Consider the following 27,347-nt stretch of genomic DNA (forward strand, 5'->3'; position numbering starts at 1 on the left):
ATTTCATAATTGATGTTCACATTATTATGTAACATTTATGCAAGTGCTTATATATTTGTAAGCAACTATCACTCCTGTGAACACCGATAACTGGAGGCTGCTAGATTGTTTTTAGTGGGGTTTCAATTCAAATTAATTCTTAATAGGGAGATTAATAGGGGTGTTACATAAGAAGAAATATATTAATTAACAGTTGTAACTCATGCATTAAAGTAAAATCATTCACATTTCATATCAATGGATTTTAGAGTAATTATTTTCGCATTAGTGAATATCACTTTAATGTTATAGCTGGTAAAAGTCCGGTATATTTATAATTATATTTTATAAAATGAATGAATAACGTTTATCTTTATCTATAACAAATGATTTATGTTGATTATGTTTTGCATTAAATCAAGTAATTTTTTTAAGTTATTGATCAAATGCAACGTTACCCTATGAAATGGAAGTTATTTTTAGTACAGTTACAGAACAGTTAAAATCCTTTAGGTTAAATTGAATTAGAGTATTTTAATAAAGGAAAGATTACAACATTTTTGATAAAACTTAGTTTATTCTTTAAATACACAAGCTCTTCAGAAACTGATTAGAACCCAGATACCAGGTTCACCAAAAATAAAGCTGGTGCTTATGAATAAATAGATGATTTACACATAACACTTTAGAAACAATCATAATGCATAAAAGTACTTCTTATTTTGACAAAGTGTAGAGTCGTTTTTAGTTTTCAGAGAAAGAATAATAATCATTAACCTTCCAAAATATTACTGCCCTGATCCAGAATGAAAAAAAAAAAAAAAAAAATCAAACCTCGGGAAGGATTTTCTAAAAATGAATCATCCTGTTTCCAAAGCTCCAAAGTTCAACTGATGACAACAAAGTGGTTTGTACTTTGTCGAGATCAATCCGCTGTCCACAAACCATCCGCTCAGTTTTCAGCTCATTTGCACAGAAAGTGAAACCGGTTGACTTTCCCAGAATTAAACTTTTTGTGAAGCATCAACCCACCGCTGCCACGTGGATGAGAAATTCGAACATGTATGTCACACTTTTAAATTTCCTGATGATTTGAAAAAAGAAAAAAATCGTTGAACTTGCGTTGAACTTTATCCTGCTCTGTCCAAACATACTGCTAACGGAGGACGATACATGACAGCTGTCCCTGTTGACCAGATGGACCTGTCATCTTTTAACTTAACGTGGAGGTTTACGAATCAGAAAGACAACTCCTCCTGGGATACATGTTTCACATTCACTTGTGTCATGAAACGAATATGCTGAATCATGTTTTAATGAGCATGTATGTGCTGGCTACATATTGTAAAAAATAAAAGAGTTGTAGAACAGATCAAAGCCCCTTTTGTGTCTTTACCTCCACATTTGTCTCAAACTCAAGCTACCTGCATTGCATTATGGGAATTTATATTTTCCACCTTAAGCCAAAACACTATATATGATTTGTTTAACATTCCAGGGAGTCTTTTTTTCTCTCATTGCTACACAAACTGCAAAATTAATTTGGCCTACAACCTATCAAAAATATTCTTCTAGTCTTTTTTAAAACTTTTATACCAATGATTCCAAAAATAAGTCTTTGATATAGAAAAGAAAAAGAAAAAAGATACAATCTCTATGCATACAATATATCTTATACACGTATTGGGAGAGAGCTGACTGGTGAGACATGTGAAAACCGAGAACCTCACCTTGGGCAATGTGGACAAAGCTTCTTCAAACTAATCTGGCTCTGTATGTTTTAACAGAGATGTGACGTTCTCTGCGCTCTTATCTTCTGAATTTTTAAAGAGTATTCATTAACCACATGACCCTCCTGTAACCATAGCACTTGTATGAGGAAATTGGCGGTTCTGAGCAAGCTCTACATTTTGAGGGAGAGACGAGAAATTGGTGAAGAAAGGAGTACCCGCTTGAAAACCTAATCACAACTATGGCAACAGCCGGTAACTGAAAAACCTTCTCCTGCTCCAATGGATCTAAAAAGGGCTCAGAGCTGCTCAGGCGATGCACTGAATTCATTTAAAATACAAAAACAATACAATGCTCTTCACTAACCCAACCCCCCCCCCCCATGCATTTTAATGCATGTGACTAACTTTTAATTTGTTAGCTCCCATCTCTCTCTCTTTTTGCAGGTATCTCTCACTCAGCAAACTATTATAATTGCTATATGAATTGTTGCCGTCATTAATAACATCTTTAAATGTTTACATATCACTCTTAATATTTTCATAATAACCACTAGTCTGTCAGCACTGAAACATGATGGTTACACAACTGTTCCTGGTCTCCGTCTCCTCTCGCCCCCTTTCCTCCCTCTCTCCTTTCTTACACCCACCTCTCCTCTCTGCCCCATTTTTCTGCTTGCCCTGACCAGTCGAGGCAGATGGCCACACATGGAGGTTTCTTCCAGTAAATAAAAGGGATTTTTTTCTCTCCACAGTTCTCGTTGTGGGAACTGTTGGGTTTCTAAAGGTCTTAGACCATACTTTGCAATAAAGTGCATCGAGATAGTATATGTTAGGATTTGGCATTACACAAATTAAATTGAAATACAGTTTGTGTTGAGACGCCTTAATACGAATGAATTTGGAGTCTACTTACATTTTCTTAGTGTTGCTGCTAATGCAGCCGTGTATTTGTTTATGTCATTTCTGACAGCACAACTTTCAACCCCGAAATATTTCTATTTTACTTTTGGGTGATATGTTTGTGAGAGAAACTCGCCCACAACGCTGCCCAAAAAGGAATAAACAAACAGGGTCGTTCAGCAAAAAAGTTCAACTTGGAGATCATGTTGAGCCGGCACGTCAAAGGACACGTCCAAACCAACACGTCCTCCTGCATTGTTTTCATGCAGCATATTGCAATAACATTAGGAAGGGGCCCCTCCTCGTGAACAGGAGGGATTGATCGTATCTGGAGACTGATGGCAACACCTCACAGTAAAAAGTTAGAAGTTTGGAAAAGAACATAAAAAGCTCTGTGCAATATCATTATTAACCAGCATATGAAATGACAGCAGAGGAGTTTTAGAGGACATATTAGAGGTTACATTTCTTTTCATCCCTGTGCAGCACTTTTTTTACTTTTGGAACGGCTACAGCTACAAATGTGAAGTGGCTATAGAGTAGCACCTGATCACATGGAGTAGTGAATACTGCAGTCAGTAATATCCCTCACTTTAATATCACCATTTCATTCAATATGCCCATATTAAAATAAAATAAAACATTTCGATAAGAGTGTCTGTGGGAAACATTCACTGAGGTGCTCCGAGCTGAAGGAAACCAGCGTGGAGCCTGAAAGGCAGATCTGAGGAAAGCGGTTTGAATAGGTTGGTTGTATTTGGTCGTTTTGTCTCATCTCTAGTTTAGTGTTTGGCTTCTTGAATTAAAGCAGCTTCGGTGAGCACGACATTCACAAACATACACCACTTTCAAATCAGTTTACATCCCTCCAAAACACATGCCCAACCTCAGAGCGGGAATGTTGTGCCAGCGGCTTCATGTCCTCTGTGATTGGCTGCAAGTCGCAGTTAGCTGTTGCATTAGCACGTTGTGCCACAGTAAGCAGCTTCTCTTTCCTTACTCAACCACCTTCTGTTAAGTGGATTTATTTGATACTTTGTGTGGGACACTGTCAGTGTGTGCATTAGATTGTGTGTGTGATGTAGAAGATGAACTCCATGTCCATGGCAGTCTGTGGCACACTAGCGCTACCTCCATGGATGACAGGGATCAGAACGCTGTCCAGCTCGTTCATGTAGCGCTGAGGGAGGAGCCTGCCTCCAGAGCCAGCCTGGTACTCCACCTGAGAGCAAATACACAGCTACTCAGCAAGCCTGACTTTTACTGAACAGAAGACATTCTTAGACCTGTACTGTGATACAATGTTTCGTACCATATCGGCCTGCGTGGAGATGCGGAGAGAAATGGAGTTGATGCCACTGGAGGTGAGAACAGCAAGGTGAGGAGTCAGAGCACTGCAGGCGGCCAAAGCCATCTCCTTCTGAAACACGCTGCAGGACGACAGCACTGACGAAAGGCTGCAGTCAGGAGTCTTCAGCTGGTAGAACACCTGGTGGACACATTCATGTAAGTTCACAAGTCTCACAAGCTGATTTAACTGTTGTCAGAGCAAAATGTTCTGGGGTGCAGATTACTGACAGTTAGTTGGATCAAGACCCAGATGTTTTCAGATGGCCCCCTAAATTAAGTCATTTACACATACAATAATAGATTCATAATGGATTGTTGAAATAATTATTATTTATGATTATAGTATGCCGGTTATAGAAATCATGAAATCATGTTGATATATTATTAAATTATAATTTAAATATATAATTTGCAGTGTGTACAAAATCAAACCAAATGTAGTTTGAGATACTGAGAGCAGAAACACTTACTTCAACCAAGAAAGTAATCTATTTGCAGAACTTGAATACAAAATAATCCTAATGATGGTTTAATTCGTGTTTATAATCATCTAAATTATACAAAGTGTTGTTTTCTTTACCCTAGAATGGGCCCTTTATATAAAAAAAATTTGTATCTACGTCAGGAGCAGGTCCTGTCTACGGAGGCCGTCATGTAATTTACAGAAGTTCAGACTGGACAAACTAAACACTTGAGTTTTTATGACAACTGGACAGGTTCTCTATCATGTTTGGAAGGGGAGGGTTTAGGTGAGGGGTATTCAGCTGCAACACGACACTTCACCACTAGATGTCACTACATTCTACACACTGAACCTTGAAGCCCCATTTATAGAACGGTGTCATTGACTGTCAAATAAACCTTAAGCTCGGGGAACAGAGGGGGTGAGTTGGGGGTATTATGGAAAAGACAAGTTCACCTCAGTGCATCTGATGGTGCGACCGTCTGACTCAAACTCTGTGTCCTGCTGCATCCTCACACTGCGGACTCCACCCAGAGGTCTCTCATCAACACCACTAGTTTTACTGCAGAGAAACACAATTGTTACAAAAATCACATTTACTGATACTTATATAAAAGCTGAAAAAAATCTAGTAATAGTCAGGTCAATTCAATAGAGGATTGGAAATACCTGCACGGTGACAGCTCACAAAGTAAAGCCAGATTCATGTCTTACTATCAGTATAACACGGTCATGTCACACTCACCTGCTCAGTTTCTCGTTTCAACACAAATACCATTTTCATTCACAAATTATCTTCACTTTCTTCTACAAGTACTGTAAATTAAATTGTGTACTTCCTGCAAACGTTTCAAAATAAAATTCTAATACATAGAAGCTTCTTATGTAAAATCTGTGACAAAAAATAATATTTTTTATAATATTGTTTTCGGTTTAAGAGGATTGATGCTAATATGTACATTACAGTAAATGTAATAAGACAACAAGACACCATGGAGGAAGTGTTGACATTACACCATTGATTTCTTCTTTTGTTGCCACATGATTAGCACCTGCTCGGTTGCTGTGTAGTGGAAAAACATCAGATTTTACAACTGAAAACTTTGCAGCAAACACAGCTAGTACCTGTAAGAGGAGTCGGTACAGAGATGTGTGGTATTGTTGAAGTGCAATCAGTGGTTGGGTAGATTTTTGTGAGTGTGCACTGTGTACTGCTGTTACCCTGTGTTAACAGGTGAACTCCAGTCAACCCAGCGGACTGTGACGTTCTCTCGGACCTCCCCTCCGTCATTCCTGCCACAGGGTATCTGAAAGTCTGTCTGCTCCCTCAGGGCAGAGCGCAGAGACTCCATTGTCTCTGGAGGGATTTGAACCATCAACCCATCTGCCACACAAAGAGAAACTCCACTTATTCAGGTCCAGCAACTGTCAAGTTACCATGCCCTTGCTTGATTCACGGCTTTGATGTGATAAAATAAGACTCAACAAATGTTACCTTCAACAATGCTGGACTTTGCGATGAAGCCTGATGAGGCTTTCAGCGCTCCATTGAAAACCACAAAGCTGGCACCAGTCACTGAAACACAACACAGACCTCTGCACGGTTAAGCACTGATGTTACATAAACAGAGTTAAGAGACTATTGATGTGCTTACTGGTCCCTCAGAGCAAACAGCATCACCAATGACACTGACCTGTGCGGGTCTTCCCTGGCATGCTGTTAGCCTGGGTCTGATAGTTCCCCTCCTCGTTCTGGATACACACCAGGTGAGAGTCGGCCTCGGTGCTGAAACCTGCTCCAATGCTGATGACGTGCTCATTAGACGCATTTACCACCTTCTGCATCTGTTAAACCAAGAAAACATGTAATCCATAGTGAAACTCTGCTCTGCACTGTGTTGGCCAGTGTTCTTGCTTGAATTCTTCAAGTCAGATAACGATTCTGAGCCTTTTTTCTTAAGGGAAACAGAGCTGCAGCTTTTGGTTGTGCTGCCTTGCTGCAAATGTAATTCAACTTTTAGCCTTTTTTATTCTTCAAAACCTAAAATCCACAGTTCAAGGCAGAAAACCCATTGCATATTGTGAAACAGAATATGGCCTGAACACTGAAACAGATTTTTCTTGCACTTCTTTTGCTCTCCTTTGTTGATTACTGTTCAACAACCCGCTATTGTTTTCCTGCTGGTGTCAGATGAAAGGTCTATTACATATAGGCAAAAAATACTTCTGATTCTGATACGAAGACAAGAGACGTATCGATCCTCAACTCTTTTCTGCAGAAAATTTTAAATATTTCTTCTAGTCTCATACCTCATTGAAGCTACATTTGGGAATGTTGATGTAACTATGGCCCATCTCCATGTGGATCCTCAGGCCATCCACGACTGACAGACTGTACTGGTAGTTTCTCAGGTCCTGCGTGAACACAGTTCAGAGAAAATGATTCACGTGTGGCAAGCAAATATTCTCAACAGTTTTCATGTGACGGCAGCACAAAGGCCAAAGTCCATCTGCTCCTGTGTTTACTGGAAATCAAAACTGATACTTTACTTTATCATGGGTTTATCATGAGATTCATCATACAACTTAAATGAACTGAAATATTTCATATCTCATAAGAATCAGTGATTGTCATTTTGATTTAACTTAACTACGGCAGACTCGTGGGTCATTTGGGAAGTAACCAGACTTCAGGCCAATTAACATTAGCAACTTAATTAAAACACACTGACAGAATGTGATGCACATCTCCACACAGATCTGTTTTTCACTTCAGTGCATGTTTAAGTCACTTCCTGTACATTATAATTTATTTAGTAAGATGAGATTCTCTTGCACTAAATTTTTCCATCTTAGCTAACAGTACAAACAACATTTTTAAGGTAGACATTGGAAATGAGCATCAAACAGGTAGAAGGAAATGGCCGTACCGATAACAAGGGTATATACAACATCTGGTTGTGTTAGAGTACTTACAGCCAGTAAATTCATAATGGTGTGTCCCGTCTCTCGATACACAGATTCCCGAAAACGAACACTGGTCAATGTCGTGGGATACACTGAAATCAGAAATCATTGGTTAGTTATTGCAAAATAAAAGTATACATTTACAGGTAAGTAACACTGTTATAATCCTCATTAACTAATTTTAATACAATCCTTTACAAACCGTGCTTCAAAGGCACAATCCATAAAACAGAAATATGATAAAAAAAACATTATTGCTTGAGGTGATGTTTCTCTTAAAGCAAGTTATTGGCCTGTTGATATTATTTTCTTGAGCAAACTATAATCTGGTTTATGAAATTTCATCAAATACTTAATGATCCTATTATCACAACCATAATAATATGTCCGACATTACTTTAAATGCGTCTTTTGTCCCAACAAGATGTTTTCAGATTACAATACACAGAAAAAAAAATACTCAGAAACATATCAGTTTGGGTTAAATTTGACCATGCCATGATAATAAAAGGCTTTAAATGTTGACATGTATCCCATTCATAGATCACCTCAAATCCACTAAGTGTGTCCAAGAAGTGCTTCCTAAGCAAACTTTATGTACAACCAAGTTTGTTCCAAATAGACACTAAACTAAGGACAATTACTTGTCAGTTGCAATGATGTCCGACAAGTAGATGACTGTTTATGTAACTGTCTTGTATTTTAACTCAAGGCAATATTAAACTTTACTAGTCTTATGTTTAAGGCAAAGACAGCAACAACAATAAACAAACCACTGTATTTAGCTCCAAGCCGCAGGAGAAGCCTGAGTGGAAAGACTTTGGCCCAGGGCACCTCCAATTTCTGGATGAGCAGACCAAACAGGAAAGGCTGAGAGGGGAGAGTGAGGCCATCCAGAGGCTGACACGAGTGAGAGAAGAAGACCATCCCGGCGTGATCTTTACTGCCCAGGAAACTGCTTGTGAACGTCACATTGTCAAGCTCCTCCAAAAACTTCCCTGTAACAGAAAATGTTGACATAATCATTGATTTTCATGAGTGAAAACTTCTGCTACTGAAAGGTAAATAAATGGAACAGACTGAGCTCGCCGTTTACCTTTTTGGGCATCTTGGTAAATAGTGAGATAGAGTGTGAAGAGGTCCTTTGGAAGAGTTTTTTCCTCTGGCAAACACTCCAGCAAAAACACCAACTCTTTCTGTCCCAGAGACTGCAGCCCATTAGAGCCGAAACACCAGCACTGACAACTGGAATCTGACAGATGGAACAAAAGGTTGAGTTAATAGTGACTAGGATTTGAGGTTGTGGCATCTGAGGACATCCGTAATTCTCGACTACTGTATGTGCAAAGCCTCCAAAGAAAACCCAAGTTTGAGGGATAGAGATATACCCTACTCACATGTAACCAGTTTCACATTGACCAGCAGGTTGGCGTTCAGGACAAATGTCAGAGGTCGGGGTCCGCCTTCCTCCAATAAGTGCAGAATCTGGCACGGTGCGGGATTTTCCTCAACCAGAACATCTTAAAGAAAAAGAGCAGACCATAATATGTCAGAAAAGGCTAAATACATATACGATCAAAAGCATTAGTGTGAGATTGCTGGTTTAGGTGATGGCTTACTTTTACCAGGGTTTCTGCACCATTTACCATTTGCACCAAGTGTTTTTGTTTTCAGTTTTATTATCTGCAACCCAATATTCTGCTTCCTGTTTTATAAGGTCCAGTAGTGCAGAGGAATAAAACATTTTTATTCAGCTGTAGCTGCAAATATAAAAGGATGACACGTGGACTGATTATTAATGTGGTTGTGCAATTTTATTTTATAGACTGCTCTGAATCTGTATCTAACAATGATGAACAGTGGCCTTTAAATGAATGTGTTCAGGCCCTGTTTAGACCTGAAAGTAATGTATGTCTCTGATGATTTGACCATGGACAGTTCTGAGTTTAACCCTGGTATTACAATGTATCTACACATCTGTAATCAGAGCCATCCCCTTGTGATTGAATCACCTGATGCATATTAATAACAGGACCTTTGACATAGAATTTTTACATTCTCTGACTACACCGGACCTAACATTGGGCATCTAGGGTAAAGCATTGTTTCAGTTAAAGTATTGTCAGTCCGTTTCTGCAGCCAAAGCCGAGAGACAATTGATGTGAGATGAGCTCAGTCAGACTGAAATGTTCTTTTATGATCATGAGAAACGTGGGGATCATTTTCTCTAATAAAAGACATCAGAGGCTCTAGTTTCTCTTTCTTCTCATGTTGTTCTGAGCCACACTGTTAGAAAACGAGAAAAATCACCAACACTGTCTCCATCAGATGATCTTTGTTGAATTCAAATGAAGATATAATACTTCTGATGCATTTATTTATTGTGACGAACTGTTTGTTGGATGCTCTGTATATTGGTCAGTTGATCTATCATCTCGAAATACACCATCTCTGGACCAAAATGAGTTATAAAACCACTGAAACCATGGCACCTCAGATAAATACACACCTCCTCCGTCATCCTCGCCGGTGGTGAAGAGCAGAGGAGGGAGCTCATCCTCATTGTCTGGCAGCAAACTGGGGACTCTCTGAACTGAGGAACCGATTGCAGAAAGCAGGGCATAATCCCAGGGTCCTGACAGCGGAGGTCTAACCACCTCTACAGCTCCAGAAGCTTCCGGGGAGGAGGAGCCACTGACTCCCACCTCTGACCCTGCAGGCCCAGGCTGAAATGAGAGGGTCAGTCACTGTGTCTCATAAACTCTATAACGAATCAAACAGACATTAAGTAAACTTCAAGTACTGTATGGGTACTATAAACACTTAAGTTTAGTGTTAAAGTGTAAAGTGAGCGCAGGTCAGCAAGGGAGTGAGGAAAAGAGGAAGGGTTATACAGCCCGGAACAAGGATACCGCGCATGTAATGTGCGTCTGCCCTGATACTGAAGCAGCAGCGGGCCAGCGCTGCAAAATGAACATAGCAGAAACCCTGCGGTAATCATGCTAATTAAAGATTAAACGGTACAAGTAACTGTCTGGAATTTTACCACAGTGCACCATGAAACTGGAAACTATTCATCCTTATGTACAAGTCATAAAAAGTGAGAACCAAGTGCTTCCCTGTAGCTTGGCTACATGGATGACATCGCCATGACTTACTGCCGTCTGGTCTGGGGTGACACCAGCAAACTCCTGGGAGCTCCTGCGGCTCGTCACCGACAGCTTGGTTGTGTCTGCCACCTCTCCGTTGGGTAAAATGCCATCAGCAAACCACACACGCTTCTGCTCACGAGGACAACCTGACAGATAACAGAAAACAGAGGTCTTTCCAAGGGTACCTTTCGGATGGGAAATCCAACCAACAGCAAAGTGCAGACTGAATATGAGAGTATACATACTGTCGTTGTTGGGTTGTTTGAGAACGGACACAGGCACCATGACAGTGGGTGGAGGTGAGTTTAGAGTGCCAGCAGCACGAGCCTGCTGCAAAGGGGGGATGGTGCTGCAGTACTCAGATGGGACGTTGGGGTTTGGACTGGGACCTGTAGGACTCATCATCCGCTCCAGGGCCTGGGCTGCAAAGTGGTATACAGAAATAGATGTGATAAGACTGGTACTCATTTCAAAACCTTCATCTTGTAACTCAAATTCCCTTCTCAAAGCTTGTTCTCTTCACTGGACTGATTTTTGGTCGCCATGCTAATGACCTAAAAACAGCATTTAGAAGAAATTCAAGGTCCCCAGATGATGAATGTCTTTTTTTTAAAACCTCTGACCGTTACCTCAGCTTCTGCACGAGACTTCCATTTCACGGCTCAATGTTTAGATTGATCTTGTAAAATATCTAGAATGCTTGGGACATTCATGATCCTTACGCGACCTCAGTGACTTCCACTTCATCTCCCATCACTCCAAACAGGAATTTCTCAGCTTAGGATCAATCAAGTTTGTCCGTCCATCTGTCCTCCGTGGCTGTATTTTGTGTGTACTCTAACTAAGGCCCTGTTCAGGCTGCCTCCTTCGTGGGCCCTGTAGACTGGGTCCTCTAAAGCCCCTGACTTGTGACACAACTAGCATAATGTTAGTATTTTCGCTCATAACACCACTGCTTAAAAAAAAAAAGAGTTTCACAGGGCTGCTTGCATGACTCCCTTTTAATTTAGAATTGACTGTTGATAAAAAAAAATTTTAAAAAATGTTTATGTGAAGTTGCTCTCCGTCTCCACAGACCAGTTGTACATCGTTGGGAGATAAACCGTTTGCTAACTTTGACAGAAACTGCTGCAGCTGCCGGATGGATAAGAACAATTTAGGGGCAAATGAACACCAACATAGCTTTAAAAACTTGAATAGATTCATATAGCAGCTGATATCAGGGTGAGTAGCTGTAAGGTTGTTTAAAAATATATTCCCGTCCCTCTAGTTGTAACAAAGCTTAATCCTGCATAGTAGTATCAGTAGTACACTACAGTGATGTTTTTACATAGGCTACAGGCTTTACCTTCACACACCAAGTTAGATCTTTAGAAACACAGCACTATATTATATGCTATCAAATTACATTACATTTCATTTCATTTAGCTGACGCTTTTATCCAAAGCGACTTACAATAAGTGTCTTCAACCATGAGGCTACAAACCCAGAACAACAAGAATCAAGAAAGTACAATTTGATTAAAAAAAGCCAAACTACAAAGTGCTACATGTAAGTGCAACTAAACTGAATTCTTTTTTATTCAGCTAACCCCTAAGGCACCTTAAGGATAACTTAATTGTTTTTTTTAACAGCAGATATGAGGTACGTACAAGGTTTGTTTTTCACAGTATGCATGTAATCCCGTTTGTCCTCCTTTTATGGCACTCATACCATAAATTAACACAGGGAGTTTGCTTATGTTTTCTTTTTCCACTGCTGGTGATGAATGCATCTTTGTGCTCAGGATTCACAGACAGCTTATGTCTGGCAAAGTACAGTATATATGTACATTTCTAGAGCTGCAATTTGCCATTTTCAATAAAAGGAATTGAAAAGGCTTGTTTTGTGCAGTTCAGTTACTGATTGGGAAAAGATGAGATTATTCTGAACAAAATGAGGCATTTTAACATTCAGATTTAATCAAAATCTGTGAAAATGCTTGTTGAAAACTGGACAATTCATTCATCATAAGAGGTGGTGCCCAAAAATGACAGAGCCTACACAACAGGACAGCTCGTTACGATTGAAAAGCTTTCCCAATGCCTTTCGTTTGCACTCCCAGAAAATGCTGATGTGGCACTCGTCTACATTATATTGACTAAGCATCATAGATCTTTATCGATCAGGCGTGCACTGACGATGAGTACAACGTGAGAAGAACGTAAGAAGAAGGAAGCATGCATAGCTCAAACACATCACAACTATTCAGACCCTTGTTTATGGTAAAAAAAAAAGTCCAGAGTCAGTCACACAGCATCAATGAGAAGAGCTGTTTCACCTTGTTCCTACAAGGAAAGGATGACAAGGCATAAAAAGTCATCCAGGGCTTGAGGCAAAACTGCTTCAAGTACAAGTAAATATACATTTGTGACGTCATTTTACATGGAGCACAAATAGAAACTCAAGTCGAGTCCAAACAGCCATTTGCATGTTTTTCAATGGTCAAACCCGTTAACACACCAGGGAAGTAGATTAGCACTACGCAGTAGCAAGACAAAACAAAAGTCATTTATTAAGTAGCCAACAGCACCTTACCTCATCATCCACTCGACTAAAACTTAACCGGTCCAAATCATCACATGTCTATTCCCTTGTCTGACTTTACACACTCGCATTACAGCGCCTCCTCAAGCCGCTCCCCGCTTATTTCCATGAGTCTACGTCTGTTGTTAGTCGTGATAGCTTTAGGCTGGGCGCATGTGGCGAGCCTTACATGCAGCTCGCCACACTGATGAGAGATGGAGAGCGAAGAGAAGAGAGGGAGGCAAGGAGAGAAAGAGGTGACAGAGGGAGAGAGAGAGAGATCGCATCACACTGCTCGAGCATCCGCCTGGCACTAAAAGTGGATCACCGGTTTCCTTCTTAATTTAGACTGAGTGTGAGCGTCACATGTCTACTGCGTTAGGCAGTTCCTGGATCTCACACAAACATACACACACATACACACAATCAAGGACAAATGCCAGCGTCCTGCTATAACTCTCCTCCCCTCTCAGACTCCCCCCTCCCGTCTCCATGTCCGTGCTGCAGTCTTTAACTATGAAAAGGTGCCTCTTTGAACATGTCTTTTATCATCAAGGCAGCCACAAACCACAGAAATGGAAACAACAGACATGATTTTTACAGAACTGAATTTTTACATTGCCTAAAATGGGAGACACTAAAATGCCATTTATATAATAGTAAAAATAGAAGCAAGTATTTTTATGAATGTATGAATTTTTAATAGATCTTCTGCAGGAGAAGAGAAAAGAAGCACCTGAGCCATTTTAACCCAAAAATCTTTTTGTGTTTCTTGTCTTAAATATTCATCAGATGCATAATGAAAATGTTGGTGTGAAGTATTTAGGTTTGAGTACTCATGAATTCAGTCATTTTGCAAGACCACTCTTAGAGTTGTGTCTGTACCTAAGAGGCAATTAACACCTCAAACATATACCACTAATGTAACTAATAATACTGATGGTAAACTAGATTGAGTTATATTCATATACAAAACACTGCCAGCTCATTAATCAAAGGATTTTCTTTTTTAAATAAGAAATATTAAACCTGCAATAATTATTTTGGCAGCACTGGATTTGAATATTAAACACAACATTGACATCTTCTAAAGTTGTGACAGTATTAACTAATTAGCATTCATTTAAGTTAATTTAAGTCTTTTTTAAGTGCACCTTTCTGCTCTTGTCTCGGCAAAATATTGTTTGATGCAGGACAGGTAGCGTACGGGGGGTTTAACCAAGGTGTTCCTGCAGGAAAACAGCTTCTGCTGGAACAGCGTTACAGAGAGCCAAGAGACTGAAACTCAACAGTTAACCTGCAGGCTGTAAAATCTAAACTATGAGTAGAAAGAAGCTAAAATACTTTGCAGCTGCGGTGAGCTGAATCGACACCTCTCTCTTCACACACAGGGCCATCTCATCCACTGTTCATGTAAAAATGTTAGTGAAGCCGTCGGGCAGCAACAAAAAACTTGTTTTAACTGATTCAACCCCATCCAGAACTCACGGCCCAGCCAATTCATTGCTCATTTCTGAAGTATGTTGGAGGTGGTGTCATGGCTACTTCTGGAACGGGCTCACTAATCTTTATGGATGATGTAATCATGATGGTAGCAGCAAAATTAATTTAGATGTCTACAGAAACACTCTGTTTACCAGACTACAGACCAATGCATCCTAATGTCATCAAGCAGCAAAACTGTGACTGAGAGCAGAATGCCAACACAACAAGCAGTTTCATCAGGGGGTGAACGAGGACAGTTTTATACTGGCCCAGTCAATCACTGCACCCAAACCCAGCAGAGCAGCGTTTCACCAACAGAAACAAACAAGAACTGAAAGAAGCTGCAGCAAAATAACTCAAGTGAAAATAATTAAGCTCCACCGAATGATTATCATTATTCAGATAACTCCTGAATGACTACACCGTCTGTCATGAAAAAAACCCATTAGATTTAGAACACTGAAACCGTATTTGCGAGTCAACTCTGGAACACTTGTGTCTGTAGTGACTTGCTATGAAACCACAGTGGCTGAACCCAATTTTCCAATCAGACCAAACCAGGGTCTTACCTTTGTGTATGTTATCAAAGCAGATGACGCACACACGAGCCTCTTTCTCCAGGTACCTCAGTTTACACTTCCTGTTGCAGCACACAGCACAGTATACCTGCCACAATAGAAAGAGGAAGAGATTGATGAAGGAGTTGTGCTAAAAAAGCATCCAGCATGAATAACAAGCCCTTATAAATAAGAACAAAGGTACAGCAATGCACAGGAGCTCAAAGCATGTTTAACTATCTAGTTGTTTAGGTAGCAGTAATCATGTTGTGAACAATAAGGCATCCTAAAACAGTCTAATACCGTTTGATCGCAGGCCTTTAAATGACTTAGCTCCAGCTTTAGGACACATGGCTCAGTGGAGATCTATAGGGGAGCTGGAAAAAGAAGTGCTGACTCACGCCCTTTGTTTCCATGAATTCACTATGCTATATTTGGTCCAGGAGATTTAATCTGCTTTATTTAGACATCTCTGAAACACGGCAGCTGCATCAGAACTTTCACATCGTATACCAGTGTTTGAAATAAATGAAATAATGATAAATACTCATTCGGTTACTACAATTTCACAAAGGAAAGGACAAAATTAATTTGTTGGGACAAGCTCACAAGAAGAGCTGATTATCTTTTATAAGCATTTGGTTAATGTAGTCAAGTGTTCACTGTAAAAACAAGAATGTGTTGATAATACAAGGACATGGAAGATCACAACTGGTAAGTCTATTCAGCAGGCAGGTCATGCAAGACTAGAAAGATATATAAATGTTTCCTGTTTATTTTATCAGCTTAACTATGCAATGAGCATTAAAGACACTTTGGGGCCTTACTGATCATTTCAGCAGCCGATCTTGGCCGATCACAGATCTATTGCTGATTTGAACTTAATGCAAAGAAAGATGCTTGGATTTATTTTGAAATGGAGTCATCGCTGAGTTTGTCCAGCAGAGCGCACTCTGACTCCGTTGTTTACAATCTCCCATTTGGTGCATAGACAAGTGATGTCATTTTAATGGGCATTTCTGCTGTTCTACAGTTATGCTTACCAAATAATCTGGAAAAAATACAGTGTAGAAGTAGCAGGTTAAGATGCAAAGATACTTAAAACCTTTATTTTGATTTATCAATTTGCTTTGTACCTTTATTTTTCCTATCATTTATACTATTTCAGAGCAAGGATTAGTAAGCAGGGCTGTGAAGTGCGACTGAAAGTTTTCTTTGGTAGCAGCGGTGTGCCAAACATTTAGCTGGTCTGCGTATTTTAGTGAAGCGAACAGTGGAGACAAAAAGTGTGAATACAGGGTTTCCACTACGGACCGATGCTGTAAAATTATTAGCGCCACTGTTTCAGAATCAGAGCAGAAGCACTGGTCGGTTTGTTCCATGTCAGATTCTCCTGTCTGGGTGTGCTCCCTCCATACTCCTGCTGACCTGCGCTCACTTTACACTTTAACAATAAACACCAAAGACCTGAACAGTTTTCTCACTACAATGAAACCGGCTCCAAAACATAATGGATTCAATTAAAAGGTAAAGGCTGATGAACATACCTTCCCACATGCTCGACAGTGATGTCTCCTCTTGGTAAACGTGAACCTCTGGTAGCAGTTCATACAGTTGGGGGCTTCGGAGTCTGGCACCCAAGGAGGCTGCCTGCACCCCAGCTCCTCCAGTTCCTCTCTCTTCCAGTTCGCTGCCCTGGGACCATCTGTGGGTGGCTCCCCTGGGTAAGGCGGAGGCTCTGACAGTTCATCATACCCCACACTGTAATCCTGGTGCTCCTGAGTGGCATATATAGGACTCAAATCACTAATGTTGGATTGCTCTTCTGTAGGGTTAGGGCTTATGGGTGAACTCTCTTCATCCTCAACTGCATTTGGCCATTTTGAAAACGTTGAAGGCTGCTTCCCTTCTTCTTCTTCTTCTTCTTCTTCTTCTTCTTCCCCTGCTGGTGGAGGTCTTACAGTTTGGCAGTGTAGCTGTTTAGGTCTTGCACCTCCATAGGAGGACTGCTGATCAGGGCTACTACTTTGCTGTGACTGGAAAGTGTTGCTGGTCAAAGAATTCCTCATACCAGAGGAAAGTTCTGGCTCTTCTTGACAAGGTCTGCAAGAGTCCTGTGATTGTGATGGAGCACCAGGGTTAAGACTTCCCTCCACAGACACACATATTATTCTGTCACTTTCTGGGGAAGCCAGACCCTCTAGCTCGTCCTGTCTAGCTCGACCACAGCTTCTCAGTTCCTCTTCGAGAAGCCTACCGTCTAGAGCTCCATTTGGTTGCGACAGACTTTCAGGTTGCTTACAATCTCCAGAACTGCTGCAATAAGAGACACTTCGGGCCTGCTCTGCTTCCGTATGTGCCTGCAGGAATGCATCCAACTCTTCATCAGTAACCAACAGCTCAGCCTGGTCACTCTCAGGCAGATACTCGAAACCAAACTCAGCAGGATCCACTGGACTGGGTTCTGAGCGATCAGAGCTAGTATGGTCTGCATGAAGGGGAACAGCAGCAGGTTCAAGAGGGACATGCTGCCCCTCTGGTGACAGCCTGCCCTCTGTGATCAGCTGGGACCGATAAACAGGTTCCTTTGAACAGGGCCTATCCTCCTCCGCCTGTAGTGCTGACAGGAAGTCTGCCTCTGTGCTCTCACACACATCAGCCTCGTCACACTGCTCTGTTGCTTGTCCTGACTCTTCTGTGGTGTTTGGTTGCACCAGAGCTCCACATATGGACACAGCTATGGGCAGGCACGATAAGCCTACTGGTTCACTGTCTGATGCTCCAGATTTTAGACTTGCCTCACCTTTATCTGAGGCTTCAAAAGCAGGCAGGGAGTCCTCAGGTTCACAGTGGTCCGAAGAGTTATCCACCACTTGGTTTATAGAAGCCTCATCCTCACACTCACTGTCCTCTCTGTCAGCTGACTCAATGGTCCTTGATGATGGTGAATCATCTGTAGACTCACAGCACCTCTCCACTGCTGCAGGAAGAATGACGTCCAGCAGACTGAGTGAGGCAGAGCATGCACCGCTCTGCTCATGGAAATCGAGACTGAGCAGCTCGTCTTTACCTGCAGAGGCTCGCTCTTCCATGGTTACCCCACAGCATACACTCTGGCTTACCCCCCCCTCCTGCTGATCCATAACCACAGGACTGTCAAAGTCAACAAGCAGTGTTTCCTCCTCTTCCATTTGCTTCTCCACCAAGTCCAGTTCACTGAAAGCATCATGACTGTTGGCCCTGATCAGTATGGCCGAGCTTGTGTCATTCACAAGGTCACACACTGGCTTCAGAGCTCGATCGGGGCAGGGAGGGGCAGAGCTTATAGCTGGCCTACGATCCACAGAGGAGAGAAGGTCCACTCCAGTTAGAGGCTGACCTTTGACCTCTCTGTCGTCTGTGCTGCAGTTGTGACTGCTGGGGCGGTCAGGACAGCTGGTGGCAGAACCATAATGAAGAGAGTTAAGGTCAGGGAGGCTTGGTGAGACAGTGGGTGCCTCTAAGGATAAACACTGAGAGCCCAATGAGGAGAAGGGGTATGCAGAGGGCTTCAGGAAAACGGATTTGCAGTCAAGTTCCTCTGTTTAAAAAAAAAAAGGACAACACAAGTTAAGGTCAGACTTACACATAAAAGGATCATGTCAGATTTTAAAATATTTAAAAATATCACAATCACTGGCGTAGCAAGATTTACAGATCCAAAAATCAGCTTGCTCATAGAACATGATGGAGATATTAAACCAATGTGTTTTTTAATGATTCTTTTAACCTTAAAAATTGTCTATTATTCAGTTGATTACCAGAAAATTAGGCACCAACTATCAGTAAACAGTCTATTAGCCTGTTAATTTCCCTAAAAGAATTCACTCATCTCTGGACTGATGTTGGCTGAAAAAAACAAAGATTTTAAAAGTCAAGTTGGGTTCTAGTAAATTGGGATAGACATTTTGTCTTTGTCTTAGATATTCAATAGACTGAACTAAATGATAACATTGACAAAGCACTATACAGATAAATGATTAACAAATTAAATCACTCATAGCAGGCCTACAGCTTACCAGTATTGAGCTCAAAGTCATCAAGCAGCTTGTCTAGATCGCATACAGCTGCCTTGAAGAAGCTGTCCATGCTGCGCCAAAACAAAGGGCCCTTACTCCCCTTCAACTCCTGAAGAGGAAAAAAAGAAGTCATTGTCATGCCCAAAAAAGGAATTTCAAACATGTGTTTACAGTCTTAATGTCTTTGTTTTTTAGTCAGTAACTGCAAACATTTCTTCAAGCAGGAATCCAGGTCACTTCATGACACATTAACCCAATCGTGACTTTTGATTGTACTCTATTGTAACACAGCAGAAAAGCTTTACAAGTTAATGCAAACAATAACAATTAAGCAACACGTGACAAATGAAAGTGATACAAAAACAAAAAAATGTATGATTTTATCAGTCTGATGAGTTCATTCTTATTTTTCAGGATTGATGCCAAAATAAGCAGCATTCATAATGACATACAAGGTCCCAAACACACCTTCAAACTGTCTATATATGTATTAAGCAACACTGCCATAACAACTTTGTTTCTTTCTCAGGGGAATAACAATGACAGATCAAGTGTTTTCATGTTTAAGGGAAGGTTGGGGGAACTTTTAGAGGATATTCATTCTAAAACTGAAATCATTGCTTAATTAATTGTCAAAAATAGATCACTGGTATGGACATGTCTGCACACTGCAGTTAAAAGGAAATTCATTAGATGGTCAGACGGTGCCCTCTGTGACTTGTTTGTGTTTCTGTGTTAACACTTTGTTCCCAGGTGACTGTGAAATAAGTTATTGTCCTAAATGTGACCACCTTGGTGTGACCATAAGATCTAAAATTAATTCATGGGTTGTGAGAACCATGACACTGATATTTGATGCCATTTCAACTGATTCATTATGTCAAGCAAACATAATGAAAAAATGCCAAACCTTATCTGGTTACAGCTTGGATTTGCCATCTTTCAATGTCATATGTAAATTACTTCGCTTTGGGTTTTGAACTTCTGGTTATACAAAAAAATATCAGATATTTCTGAATTTCACCTTTGGCTATGCAAAGCTATGATTGACATTTTTATAAATAATTTTTTTTTTTTTAAAGAACAGGCTTTGATGACACCCTCCAGGTCTGTCTGACATATGGCTTAGAAAATGAAAATCTAATTATAATTTCCCCAAACCCTCTTCTGTCGGACCATTTTTAATCACATTGTAACTCCACACAACAAAACTTTATTCCCTCAGTGTCTATCTGATAATGCTGTGACCAGGTCTAAGGAAAGAATTATATCTCAACTTACAATACAATGGAGTGTGTCAAAATACATTGGAGGATAGCCATCATATTGCATAAAATAAAGTGTGAAAAAATGTGACAATGTCTGGAAGAAACCGTTTTGTACAATTTGCCTTAGACAAGTAAATAATGTGACAGGATTTGATGTCTTATGCAGAAGATTTTAATGTAGACCTGATGCATCAAGGAGGCCAGAAAGTGGAATTATACACAAACTCCAACAAAGCAACATGATCAATTGTCACCCTACAGTCTGAGGATGTCTCCCACAGCATCCCCATTTATATTCCTCTACTTGCATCACCATCATTCTAAAAGCACATCCATGAATGGCTAGAACTGCTGTCCCTCTCTATGTTACATGTAGGTATTCACATCCTATTTCATAGTTAAGCCTAAAGTATGCATAACTAAATCCCATTGTGTCCTTGCGTCTAGCCACTGGTGAATTACACAAAAGAGTTGAAGTTGGTGCGTTTCTGTCTGGGGCATCTGAACAAGATATGAAAGTCCGTAATCGTAGACACTACAATGTACTGTTGGTTGGGCCTTTATCTATAACTTGAACTTTGGTACTGCTTTTAGAGAAAAGGGAGATTCTGTGAAATTAGACAAGCTCTATTCTCCTGTACAGATATGTGACATAAATTATATACATAATTTATAGTCGCATAAACAGTACTTTGTAATGATGCATCGGTGCATCTCAATGCAACTTGTATCGATGTAGAACATCCGCAATTTCCTATATTATTGCACATGACTGCTTTTTCATCAGTTAATAAAATCAGTCAGACAAATATTAACTCACTTTTTATTGAGAAAGTGCTTTTATAAAGTATTATAGACTGTTATTGTTAAGTGTGCTTTAATTTATAACAAAATAAGGTGTTCAAATGAGAACTCCGACTACAACGGTAAGTATATGACCGTGGTCAGTGCTTTCCAGACTGATTTGACATAAATTCAGTTTAGACTTGTGTGCTGCACCTAAGGCTTAAATAGGGTTGGGTACCGAGAACCGGTTCCAATATGGCACCGGTTCCAATACAACCGGTACCTACCCGGACCGAAATGCAACGCAGATTTCGGTGCTTCATTTCGGTGCCTGAGCCAATTGAATACTGAGGTCGTCGTTCCTCCCGCCTCCTCACACTTCCACTCCTTCATTCACGGGAACAGGCGCCTCCCCTCGGGCCCCTGCATGAGTCGGGCGCGTCTGCCGGTGGACAAACTCTGCCCGCGTGCGTCAGGGCTTCCGTGCAAGTTTTTGGAAGATCTCCTCGCGAGACCTCTCCCCGACGCTGGCTGGCCCCCGCCGGGTGCATTTCCTCCGTGGCGGTGCGCCGCGACCGGCTCTGGGTCGGCCTGGAAAGGCTAAGTGCGGGAGGAACGAGGTCAACGCCGAGAAAGGTTTCACAAAAGCGTCTGCATTTTGGGGGGGACGAAGGCGGGCCAAAGCCTGCCTGCGACAGCCCCAGCCGCGGAGATACGGGGGTCTCCGTGTGATGGAAGCGACCCTCAATCTTCAATTGGCTCAGGCACCGAAGTCAGAGTGTGTGTGTTTTGCATTTATTTGTATTTATTTAACTATAGTGTAAACTTTTGTTAACAGTTCATATACAGTGCCTTGCATAAGTATTCACCCCCCTTTGACTTTTTCCCATTATGTACTGTTACAAAACTGGAATTCAAATAGACTTAAATAAACTTTTTCCCGTTTGATCAACAAAACATGCATAGTACTTTGGAGGTGCAAAATAAATTTTATTGTGACACAAACAATAATGAGAACAAAAAAGTTGACATCTGTTGGGTGCATAAGTATTCACCCCCCTGTGTCAATACTTGGTAGAACCCCCTTTCGCTGCAATTACAGCTGCAAGTCTTTTGGGGTATGTCTCTACCAGCTTTGCACATCTAGAGATGGAAAGGTTTGTCCATTCTTCTTGGCAAAAAAGATGAAGCTCAGTCAGATTGGATGGAGACCGTCTGTGAACCGCAATCTTCAAGTCTTGCCATAGATTCTCTATTGGATTGAGGTCTGGGCTTTGACTGGGCCATTTTAAGACATTAACATTCTTTAATCCAAACCATTCCTTTGTAGCTCTGGCTGTATGTTTAGGGTCATTGTCCTGCTGGAAGATGAACCTCCGCCCCAGTCTCAAGTCTTTTGCAGACTGCATCAGATTTTCTTCAAGGATTTCCCTGTATTTGGCTCCATCCATCTTTCCCTCTATTCTGACCAGTGTCCCTGTACCTGCTGAAGAGAAGCATCCCCACAGCATGATGCTACCACCACCATGTTTCACTGTTGGGATGGTGTGCTCAGGGTGATGGGCAGTGTTGGGTTTTCGCCACACATAGCGTTTTGCATTGAGGCCAAAAAGTTCAATTTTGGTCTCATCTGACCAGAGCACCTTCTTCCACATGTTTGCTGTGTCTCCCACATGGCTTCTGGCAAACTCCAAACGGGATTTTTTATGGATCCCTTTCAACAATGGCTTTCTTCTTGCCACTCTTCCATAAAGGCCAGATTTGTGGAGTAGACGACTAATAGTTGTCCTGTGGACAGATTCTCCCACCTCAGCTGTGGATCTCTGCAACTCCTCCAGAGTAACCATGGGCCTCCTGGTTGCTTCTCTGATTCATTTTCTCCTTGTCCGACTCTTCAGTTTGGGTGGACGGCCTCCTCTTGGTAGGTTTGCGGTTGTGCCATATTCTTTCCATTTTCTTATGATGGATTTTATGGTGCTCAGAGAGATGTTCAAAGCTCTGGATATTTTGTTATAACCTAACCCTGCTTCATATTTCTCCACAACTTTATCCCTGACCTGTTTGGTGAGCTCCTTGGTCTTCATGATGCTGTTTGTTCAGTAATGATCTCCAACAAACTCTGAGTCCGTCACAGAACAGGTGTATTTATACTGAGATTAAATTGCAGACAGGTGGACCCTATTTACTAATTATGTGACTTGCAAATGTGACTTGTGAATGCAATTGGTCGCACCAGATCTTTGTTAGGGGTTTCACAGTAAAGGGGGTGAATACATATGCACTCAACACTTTTCAGATTTTTATTTGTAAATAATTGTGAAATCCATGTAATATTTCCCCCCACTTCCATTAGATGCACTATTTTGTGTTGGTCCATTACATAAACTCACGATGAAATAAATTTTAATCTGTGGTTATACCATGACAAAATGTAGAAAAGTCCAAAGGGGGTGAATACTTATGCAAGGCACTGTATAATTCATCGTTTTCAGTTAAAAAGTGTTTTGTATTTATTTATAATCTACTTTAAACAGTTAGTATATTTGGCAATAAAAAGGGCGTTTCCTAAATGTCTTTTAAGTATCGGTTCAGGCACCGTTTAGGCACCGGTATCGTTTTAAAAGTATCGGTTAAGCACCGGTATCGGATATAAAACCAAACGATACCCATCCCTAGGCTTAAAAGGACCAACTCTGATTATAGCCTTTACTGTATCTAGGTAGCCCCGTCTGGCCCGCCTTGACCCCCTTGCAAAATTGAGCTGCATTACTCCACAGGTCAACACTGTGTGTTCTGAATTTCAAAAGCTGCCAAATAAATTTAAAATTAAATGTATGACCTTGATCGAGGGATTGTCACAAGTGTCATCAGCAGAGTTTAACAGCAAACAAGTCATGTTGCATCATGTGATTTTCCTCCATCAACAGTCAACAGATGAATATCACCTAATTTTTTTCTTTTAGTGGGTGGGAAAATTGTTGACTATGTTAAGCTGTAAAAACCTGTTTAAATAATCTACAACACATTTTTTTTTATTATATATTTTGTTCTTTTATTTTTATCTACTGAGGCTGGAGCACAACCACCTGAGGGAAATGTCATGACTTTCCTTTTCCATGTTACACAGAAGTCACACTGTGTTATTTCAGATGGCCTGCAGCTCTTCAGCAGAGCAAGATTCAGAAAGCTCCACTGAGCGATCAACTTTTAGCAGAGAATCTAAATGTCTAGAGAATGTTTATGTCACCTAGGGAGAAACCTGCTAAGGAACCTCAGAGTAAGAGATATATTTGTTATGACCGTGTATTGTTGTGGCACAGTGGCAGTTAACTGCCTGCAATAACACACAGTTCTAACACAACAACGACCATGTTGCTTCGAGTCTGTGAAAGAACACACTGAGAATATAGTATCACTCCGACTATGTTGAGCTCCTTCCTGAGAATCAACAGTAATAATAAACACGGGAGTCCTGAGACCAAGTCATACAGCACTTTTTCATGATACTGATCCTCCCACCTTAAATTAAAGATAATTATCTAACTCACCTCTTCACTCCTACAGTAAATCTCCATGGATCAATCAATTACTCTCGAAACCATTAAAATATAACCTATACTGCACTGACACCCCCTTTCTTTTTAATTAGATTCATGGATTGGTTTATCAGATCAAATCTCCTATCAAATGTCTGGCATTGCAGAAAATAAAACCGAGGGCAGACGTCATATAATTTCTACAAGTTGGCTCCTTGAGAAAAGATCCAAAAAGGTTTTAAGTAGTTGAATTAGATTCTAGAAGATCCTGCCATTGGAAAACCGAACAAAACTGGCATGAAGTCCAGTGTTTTAACCAGACGACTGATGACTCTTTGTCTTCCTGCAAATCATGTGATTCGAACAACTCGCAGAACCTGATGGGCCAGTTGTCCCACAGTTGTCAATGCGGAGCTGTCTATTTTTAACACGATTTATCTTGCTAATTACTACTGCTTTCTGACTTAACAATAACTTCAAAGCCCTCGTACATCCCAACAATCCAAACACCATTAACAACCGTTTGCTGTTACATTAATCACAAAATAATTGTTATGTTTTTCTTGTTGTAAAATCATGCGTTTGTTTTTCTTTGTACTTTTAATTATTTTGTTATAATAAGGTGGGCTTGAACCTGTGCTTGAAAGGGTGCTAGATAGACATGGTATAGTATGTGGATATTATTATTATCATTGTGGATTGATAAGATTGACTGAAGTATTCCTGTCACTGTGTTTGGTGACAGGAAGGATTTAACATTATTGTTCTTCTAGGGTGTGATCCTGTCTAAATACTATTGTTAAGATAAGCAACACACCGTGACGGGTTATGGATGACACTGTGACACATTTGGAAACTTGACAATACAATATCATGCAATTCAACAGACTCTGCTGGCCTTTAAAGAGCGTTCACACAAAACAACAACCAGCGAACCTCAGCAAAAAGGCAGCTCGGTTGACATTTTCACCATGAAAGCGTCCACTGTTGTTTTCTTTACAAATTTAGCAAACAAGCTAACTAACCTGGGGGGCTGAGCAGAGAGCTAATGGACGCTTGCTAACGCTAATGACACTAGGCACAGTTAGCAACCATCGTGTAACCACCACTAACACGCTGGTCACGAGTTTGAATTGAGCACCAGCTATAAACAAACCACCGTGGTTTACCTGCAGCAGGTGTAGCTCAGGTTAGCCTGCTAGCTGCTAGTGGACGCTGGCTAACGGAGGCTAGCTCGCAGTGGGTTAACCCGGGTTGTGTCTGACTTCCTCACCCAGCGGCGTCTTACTCCATGGCTTCTACAGCGCTCGTGCTCGTCCTCCGTTTCAAAATGGGAACAAACGTGGCCGGTGTCGACGTCTCATCCTCCGAGCGGACAGCTGAAGTTGCCTGGTGTAACGAGCACTGTTTTGATAAGTTGTGCTGGAGACTAGTGATTCCTCCACTCAGGCGGCCATCTTGAGCAAGCTGCTGCCGGGGGGAGGTCACCGGTGGAGCTCTGAGCTCCCACACACAGAAAGTCCGGATCGTCGGGGTTATGATGTGTCTATTACACTTTATATACAGTCTCTGGTTCTTTCTTACACACTGCACCGTGCATAGCTTTTCTGTGAAGCTGTCTGTTATCTGAGTGAGACACGACTTTCCCCTTACAGGTGTTTTGCTGCTCAAGTTTGGCCTCAACAGGTCAAGTTACACTTTGTTTACTGTTGTAGAGAAAACAAATGTAACACACATTAAAAATTAATTTTCCTTCAAATATGAATGTTCCTTTTCATGAAATTGAAAAAGAAAACAATAGCACTTACATAGCTGGAGGTGTACATTTGTCTATGGGCCTGCACATGTACACACACACACAGTATGTGTCTATGGTCCTGCACATGTACACACACAGTGTGCATGTGTCTATGGTCCTGCACGTATACACACAGAATGTTTCTATGGTCCTGCACATGTACACACACAGTATACATGTGTCTATGGTCCCGCACATATACACACAGTATGTGTCTATGGTCCTGCACGTATACAAACACAGTATGTGTCTATGGTCCTGCACATTATCATTCACACTATGTGTCTATGGTCCTGCACGTATACACACACAGTAAGTGTCTATGGTCGTGCACATAGACACATACAGTATGTCTATTAGATACATTGAAAAGCAAAATTGCCACTGAATCCAATATGGCCGACTACCTGTTGCTTTAATCAAATTGGTGGCGGGACTTTATTTCTTTCCGGTCATAATACACGTGTGTATCAAATTTCATGAAGATTGGTTAAACCAGACAGTATTGCAGGTCAGTTGACTTAGCTCACTTGCCTCTAGGAATATAACGTCATCTGCCCTCTTTTTCTTTTTTTTCATCGTTGCCACTTACTCACTTCCTCGATTTACTGCACTGTGGAGTTTATTTGCTCAGGTAATTACTCTGAATTTTACTCTTATCACTCTGAATTTGCATTACAAGCTATGCAAAACCCCTGCTAATGCACAACATGGGTCAAATATGTGTTAATTCATTCATGGCTGGGTTC

General features: G+C 40.9%; 1 protein-coding gene across 2 annotated transcripts; it reads right to left on the reverse strand.

The window, feature by feature from the left end:
• Window positions 1-536: 536 nt before the first annotated feature.
• On the reverse strand, window positions 537-26,292 carry zfyve16 (zinc finger, FYVE domain containing 16). Of its 2 annotated transcripts, none has more exons than XM_053410840.1 (18): window positions 26,074-26,292; window positions 19,211-19,319; window positions 16,700-18,732; window positions 15,165-15,261; window positions 10,790-10,966; window positions 10,551-10,690; window positions 9,902-10,118; window positions 8,790-8,912; window positions 8,489-8,644; window positions 8,166-8,390; window positions 7,402-7,484; window positions 6,736-6,840; window positions 6,120-6,270; window positions 5,921-6,001; window positions 5,647-5,809; window positions 4,882-4,987; window positions 3,925-4,101; window positions 537-3,834 (listed from the first exon to the last, which is right to left on the reverse strand). In XM_053410840.1, exons 2-18 carry the CDS (start codon window positions 19,278-19,280, stop codon window positions 3,676-3,678), a joined length of 4,263 nt encoding a protein of 1,420 aa, XP_053266815.1. In that variant the 5' UTR covers window positions 19,281-19,319; window positions 26,074-26,292; the 3' UTR covers window positions 537-3,675. The 2 variants fall into 2 exon arrangements, with proteins under 2 accessions (XP_053266815.1, XP_053266816.1); XM_053410841.1 differs by having other exon boundaries at window positions 25,970-26,292.
• Window positions 26,293-27,347: the final 1,055 nt, after the last annotated feature.

The sequence above is a fragment of the Pleuronectes platessa genome, chromosome 19, assembly GCF_947347685.1.
Source record: "Pleuronectes platessa chromosome 19, fPlePla1.1, whole genome shotgun sequence".
NCBI classification, from domain to species: Eukaryota; Metazoa; Chordata; class Actinopteri; order Pleuronectiformes; family Pleuronectidae; genus Pleuronectes; species Pleuronectes platessa.